The sequence below is a fragment of the Pteropus alecto genome, unplaced genomic scaffold (assembly GCF_000325575.1).
Source record: "Pteropus alecto unplaced genomic scaffold, ASM32557v1 scaffold106, whole genome shotgun sequence".
Lineage (NCBI taxonomy): Eukaryota > Metazoa > Chordata > Mammalia > Chiroptera > Pteropodidae > Pteropus > Pteropus alecto.
In genome coordinates this window covers 17,354,841-17,361,926 of record NW_006442103.1, presented here as the reverse complement: position 1 = coordinate 17,361,926, position 7,086 = coordinate 17,354,841, and the positions used below count along the sequence as shown (strand labels likewise).

The window sequence follows — 7,086 nt, the reverse complement described above, 5'->3', positions numbered from 1 at the left end:
TCAGGGAGCAACACCTTTATTTGACAGGTGATGTCACTGTCTGATCACTGAAAATCTAGCAGACCCCCTCCCCCCCCAAAAATAAAGATCGACATGCTCAGGGAAGAGCAGGCAGGGAAGTTCGCAAGCTCAGGTTTAGATAATCGTGAGCAGAAGTGGTTTCTGATTAGAATAAAGTGGAGGATATGGCCCCGGACGTGAGCAGAGATGAACTCAATGGTGTATCAAAAGGCAAGAAAGAAGAGGAAGCAGAAATGAACGCGCGGAGACTGGGGTGTGGGGACAGTGTCGACATTCATATTAAAACTAGGGGAAGTGAGAAGACGGAGGACACTGGGACGAAAGGCAGAGAACAGGGTGAGCGTTTCTGTCTGCGAAGGCGGGCGGGGGCGGAAGGGGATGGCGACCACCCCTACTCCTCACAGCCCTGATTTCCGTTGGGGGAGGAACATTCTGCCACAAGGCCAAGTTCCCCACCTTAGGGAAAGGGGAGCCAGGCGGAGAGTCTGGGAGGCCTGCCGTACCAAGACAGAGCCCAGTGAGGTGCAAGGAACAGACTAGAACATTCCTGGTCCAAATCCTGGTCGATCTCTTAGCTCTTGTCGGCCAAGGCCTCGATGCCTAAGTTTTCTCCTGTGAAACAGAGTAAAACCTGCCCTGCCTCAGATGAAATTATTTGAAAAGTTGTTTGAAAACCTATGATAATTTTTAAAACACTCCACGCATACCAACATACACAGCTGTTAACTGTTAAGCAATTCTTGTGTCAGGCACTTGTAAATTATAACATTTAATGATCCAAATAATCATACAAAGCAGATGCTATTGTCATCCGCATCCTAAAAACGAGGAAACGAAGGCTTAAACATGGGAGGAGATGAAACATCTCGCCCAAGGCAAACGACCTGTCGGTAGCAGGGCTGGCTCTGAGTCCCACGCCCTCACTCCCGCACTGGGGTGGAGCAGCTCCGACTTCACCCCTGACCTTGAGGAGCATGGACGAGGCAAGATTGTCCCTTCCAGCAGATATCCTGGCAACCTCCCTGCCGGCTGAGGGCTCCCCCATGCCCTTTGCCTTCCTACCTTGGAAGAGTGGCTGCTTGCTACCAGGGTCGGTGCTGGCTGCGAAGTCGCGGCTGACGGAGTTGGGGCTGAGGCTGGCTTTGCCGCCACCATCCAGCTGCTGCTCCAGCTGCAGTCGCAGGCAGTTGTTCACCTGAATGCTCTGCTCCAGCTGCCCTCGCAAAGCTCGGATCTCTGTCACCAGGTGGCTCAAGTCGCTGCTCAAAGGGTGACAGGCATCCCAGGCGCAAGCTGAAAGAAGACAGAGGCGGGGTTGGTAACAGTGATCCAAGTATTTCCACGCATTTGTCAGAACACTCTCCTGTGACATTCTCCTCGGCCGAGGACCCCACTGTCATCTCAGCGTCCCAGGCCACACATCCGTGATGGAAATGTCGCTTTCCTTGTGTGCGGCCTGGCACACACTGAGATGGCACACACTCCAGTGTGGAATTTTCCTGAAGCTCAGATTACCCACATGCATCCAGAGGGAGTCTGACCAGCAGATGAGGCCAAGCCAATCACTTCACCTCCACATTAACCTTAGTCCTGCAGGCCGGAGAGCAGGGTCTTCCAAGACCAGAGGTCGGCATTGAACTAGCACTGAACTGGGGCAGGGGCTGAGGGAGGAGGAGAAGTGATAACCTCCATCGCGCACCTATTTTGTTTGGAAAACTCGAACTCATTTCCACTGCCTGCTTCACAGAGTGTGCACTTCCATCCTGCCTCGTGGGCCTCCCACACACCGCCAGGCCCCCCGACCGCTCGCAGCTCCTGACACAAAGCTCTCCTGTGGGCCCTTGGTCTCCTCCCAGCCCGCAGTGCACGGCCGTTAACGTAAAGCTGCCCTCTCGGTACGCTGTGTCCCCCGCGCTTCGAGTTCCGGTCCACCTTCCCATCAGCGAATTAGGAAACTCGATCAGGTTTTATGAAAACTCAAACTTGGCTGAATAGTGAAAATTCTTAATATAATAACCCATATTGCTCATGGAATTTTTAAACATATAACCAAGGAAGTTCAAGGGTGGAAGGCTCAGGGAGTCAACACGCCATCCAAGGCGAGAACTGCCTCTGTGGATTTCCTGACAAAGCCTCCCCTTCCCTTGAAACAGGGTTGGGCGGGGAGCTCCCTCGCTCTAGCGGGAAGGAAAGCGTTAATTACGCAGCGATCCGAACTCCACTGCCCATCACTGTCTGGCCTTGTTCAGCCTTCTGAAGGGAAACAAAGCACATTAGCTCCTCCTCACCTGACAGTTCTTCAAATATTTCAAGCCAGATCTCAGTTTCTCGTGATCTTTTCCAAGCCTAAGAATTTTCAGTTTCTTCAATCAGTTTGAGATTTCCGGTCCCTCGGCCTGTGGCCAATGTTTTCGGCATGTTCTTCAGTTTGTCAACGTCCCTTTTACGAGATGGTGCCCCACAACCTAACAATATTTCTGGCTTGGTCTCACTGTAGGGACACCACACTCAGGCCACGGTGGTCTCGGGTCGAGGTGGCTTTTCTAGCAACCTTGACCTACAACTCCCTCGTGCATCCGTGTTTCTACCCACCTCTCATGTCCTTAAGCCCATGAACGGTCACAGGGCCAGGCCGCCTGGCCTGCGTTTCTACCCCTGATACTTTAAGTCAAGTTCAGGATTTTATCTTTTCTCTTTGCTAAATTTTACTTCGTTGACATCAGCCTCTGTTCTAGCCCGCTTGGATTTAACTTTATATTTAGAATACTCTCCCCCATTTGAAGAAAGATGGGGAAATGGAACAAAATTCTCAAATATCAATTATTATTTCAGCAGGTGGCAAAATTCCTTAATAAGAGAGTTTAAAATTTAAATCTAAGCCTGAAATGTAGGTCCTATTAGTGGTATTTCTGTAAGTTGTTTTGTATGTTGTAATGTTCTCACAGGCTGTCTGTACCCTGGCTGCATAGGGGTCAGTGTGTACTAGTATTCAAGACCTTTTCGAATGATGATGCCTTCGAGACAGTTCTTTGTATTAAAAAAAAAAATCACTGTATCATCTGGACTCGTTTCTGGCCATCTAGGTGAGTGAAGTTTGACTCTTGTGACCTATTTTTAAGGAGGCCTAGGCTGAATCTTGCTCATGTCCCCAGACTCTGGGCTGTGTGTATGAGAGCTCCCCTTTTTTAGTTGGGTACCCCAGGCCTGGCTGGGGGTTCTTCTGAGACAGAGCTCAGCAGCTTTTCCAGATCTCCACGACTCCCAAGGCAGAGACCTCACCGGGATCCCAAGCAAGGATGGGAAACCCACGGGGTGGGAAGGAGGGGGCGCACATACCTCTCAGCCCCTTCCTGGACGTGCCATAAAGCGCCTCGTAGATCTGTAGCTCCGACTGGACGGCCTGGAAGAGCTGCTGTTTCTCGTCGCACTGTTGCTGCAGGAGGGCCAGCTTGTGCTGCAGCCTGCGGGGGGTGCGGTGGGGGGTGGGGGGGTTGCTGCCGAGCTGATGGGGCCACTCAGCCACATCAAGGCAGTAAACGGGGAGCCCACAGTTGCATCATGGAGTTTTAGCCCTAGCTGACAACTCGGGGGTCACGAAGAATGGGGCCACTCGGCCACATCAAGGCAGTAAGTGGGGAGCCCACAGTTGCGTCATGGAGTTTTAGCCCTAGCTGTCAACTCGGGGGTCACGAAGCCCATGGCTTTGATTTTATAGATGTGGACACAGAGGCTCGGAGGGGTACGGTCACCTTGCATGGCGTCCTGTCATTAGCTACATCAGCTAGGACACAGCAGCACCGCATCCTCACTGCTCTCCAGTGCTCTGTTCATGCTGACGAGCAGCGATAGGGTTCATGCTGGGGACTAGCACTGCGACTCATCTAGAAGATTCCTAGGTTATGCCGAGACCAATGTCCCACAATTGGAAGCACGAGAGCGTCCCTTCTCCAGCAGCTGACACGCCGAAGCCTTCTATAACAGGGTTTTACTTCTCAGCTTTGCAGCGAAAAAGGCATTCGCAGAGAAGTCTTTCCTTCTGCTCAAAGTCACCCATATATCAGGAATAGCAGTGGGGATACAGGGTTCCCAAAGGAGTCATTAACTGTCTTGCCAATACCCCTTCTTCTAAATCTAAAGATGGGGCCGCCTTCCTTTACCGGTGGCTCTGCTGACCTGGAGTCTTTCTCCTGGAGGGACAGTCGTTCCTCCTGGAAATGCGAGATCTCCTGCTGCTTCTCCTTCAAGTCTCCCAGCAGCTGCTGCCGGTCCACCTTCTGGTGCTCCAGCTCCACTTCCAGCTCTCGAAGCCGGGATTGCGAGGTCAGCAGAGCCTCCCTCAGGCACTCTGTTTCCTGGGAGTGCTCTGGGGAGCAGAACGCAGGAGCGTTTAGCTTGCAGGGCAGCAGGAAGATGAGCCCGAGCACATCCATCCTGACACACAGAACTAGGGCAAAAGGGAGGCCAGCTTATGCTGCAGCCACTGGGAGGCAAAGAGAGCATATCTACACAGCCTGGGGAATGGGGGACCTCCATCTCTGCAATGCCCTTGAGCCTTTGACTGAATAAGAACTACCTTGCTTTTAGAGAAAACACTCTGATTTCTAATGCTTAGCATTTTCTAAGTGCTCACAACCCTCTGTGCAATAATCCATTCCTGAATTTTGCCGAAGACCGACATTAAGATTTCCTGTCTACGGTTTTTAGTATATATTATTGTCATCATTTTGGAAATTGGGACAGCCTTTCTTTTCCAGCTTGCAGCAGCTCTCTGAACTCCATAATTTCTCAGAAATTATTGACAGGGACTCTGAGAACAAGACTGCAGGTGCCATCAGTCCTCTGGGGTGGAATTCACCAGGGCCTGGCAAATTATACTCGTTGAAATCTCCATTTTCTCACCAGTGAGATCTGTTCTAGTCCTTCCAGGCATGCAATGGTAGGTTAGTACTTCTGCCTTTTCTCTTATCTATTAACTCTGGTTATCTTCCCCAAGCAGTGAGTTTTCCACTCACTTCTTCTCGCTCTGAGGTGACTAATTTGGAAAGATCTGTTGAGGTCTTTTTCCTTTTCCATAAGCATTCCTTCATTCTGGGCTTAATCCTTTTGGACACTATTCTTAGTCTTTTGTGGCTATTCAATAAATATTTGTAAATAAAAATAATTCATTACGGATCATATTTTAATTTGATCAAGTCAGTTAACACTAAGGTCGGCTGCATCCCAGGCCACACAGGAAACGATCCCGCGGGGGACAGATCTGGGAAGGCTCTGGAGGACACTCTGCCAGCACCTGCAGACGCAGAGCCGTGGGCACTGCTGACCAGAGAGGAGCCTGAGTGTGAGCGAGGGGAGGGGGCGAGGAGACATGGGGACAGCTCGGCACGAGGAGAGACGCTGAGCCGCAGTGACGGCTGGGGGGCCTGGGAGGCTGTGTCGGAGCTCCCGCTCCTTCCTCTCCTGATTCGAATCAGCTGTGAGCTGCGGGGAGGTAGAGCCCATACCTAACGGTGTCCAGCCTGGTAGTGATGCCTCCGCGTATCTGCAGGCGGGTCTGCATGGTGGTGGGTTTCCTAGAACTCCACGTCCCTGGAGCCCAGGGGTCTGAGGGCCCATAGCTGGGACCTCTGGGGATGCAGCCCTTTCCGGCCTGGGAATAGCTATGGGCATTTGGGGTAGGTGGATCTGGGTAGCTCAGTTATTTCTGCATCCTCTCTTCACTTCTCCAGTTGGTGATTGGTGTGGTCAGGGAAGAAAGGGACCGGGGAGCGACCGCAGTTTGTGGCTTCCGGCCACCCACCTCTGGAAATGCGACTCAGCTGAGCCTGCAGGCTCTGGTTCTCTTCCCGAAGCGCCCTGTTCTCGTGCAGCTGTGGCACAGCCTCCAGGCCCTGACTGTAGAAGCTGGAGGCGGGTCCTGGCCCGGAAAGCAAAGCGGGCAAGTCACGCATTTGGGTGACAGGGGCTATCAAAAGACGCCATCCCACCCCGGCTCTACCACTGGCCAGGCACGTGCGACAAGGGCCCAGAGGAGCCCGCAGCGCATGTGAGCAGATTAAGGGCGGGATGAGAAGTCAGATGACTCTGGGGACAGACTTGGCGAGTTCGGCTGCGGGGAAAGTCCCTCTCTGAGCTGGGGTGCATCTGAGAAGTGGGGATAACCGCGCGCGCCCCCCGGCCTTGCCGGCCTTCGGCTGCTGCGGCGGCAAAGCCCAGGGCAGCACTTTGAACCTGCGGCGCCCGCCTACGGGCCCGCCCTCCAGAAGCTCCCAGTCAGGCCCAGAACTGGGCCGCGGGGCCCTCCTACCGCTCCCGCGGGCAGCCGAGCTGAGCCGGTGCTCCAGCTGCTCCCGCAGGCGGTCGTTAATGCAGATGGACTCCTCCAGGCGCTGGCGCAGGCTCCGGATTTCGCCCAGATGCTCTTCCAGCAGGTCGGCCCCTGCAGCCATCCGCCGGGACAGGAGAGAGGGTGGGGAATCTGGTCACCACGGGGCCCACGTGGGGCTGGGGCTCGGCCACTGGCCTCTGGGAGAGATCCCGCAGCATCGCCACCCCTCACCAACCCCGTCCTCGCACGCAGGCACCCGGGACATGGGGCGCTTTGTTCGAAGCGTAAACTGGCTCTCGAGCACGGGACCAACAGGTGTCACGGGGCTGAGCGGGGCTGAGCGGAAGCGGGTTTCAGTGTCAACTGCACAGTGACCAGTGGAACTGGTGAGTGTGAGGGAGCGCCGTGTGGTTTAGAAAAATAACTGAAGGCTGTGGGCATGGCCTGCTTAGTATCCGGAAAGGTGCAGCCACCTCTGAGTGTGACTTTGAGTGTGACAGAGTAGGCCTCACGCTACCATAATACCTCTCCTCTTACTGATACTTGACTGTACATTCTTCAGTGAGGGACAAAGCCCTTAGAGAGAAGGCCTCAGGTAGAAAAAAAAAAAGTACATGAACATAAACTCATCCTGTGTGGTTACTGAGCAGTTCTGAGCACTGCCCTCAAGTCACCCTTAATATGGACGGAAGGAAGGAAGGAAGGAAGGAAGGAAGGAAGGAAGGAAGGAAGGAAGGAAG

At 53.5% G+C, this 7,086-nt stretch overlaps 1 protein-coding gene across 1 annotated transcript in view; it reads right to left on the bottom strand.

Moving 5' to 3' along the window:
- LOC102892869 (myomegalin) overlaps positions 1-7,086 on the bottom strand; it is a 108,095-nt gene that overhangs the window by 1,666 nt on the left and 99,343 nt on the right. Inside the window, exons 35-39 of the mRNA XM_025052244.1 lie at positions 6,326-6,457; positions 5,819-5,935; positions 4,195-4,384; positions 3,358-3,482; positions 1,084-1,314 (exon numbers count right to left, since the gene is read on the bottom strand). Coding sequence (XP_024908012.1) covers positions 1,084-1,314; positions 3,358-3,482; positions 4,195-4,384; positions 5,819-5,935; positions 6,326-6,457 — 795 coding nt within the window. The remainder of the gene's footprint in view (positions 1-1,083; positions 1,315-3,357; positions 3,483-4,194; positions 4,385-5,818; positions 5,936-6,325; positions 6,458-7,086) is intronic.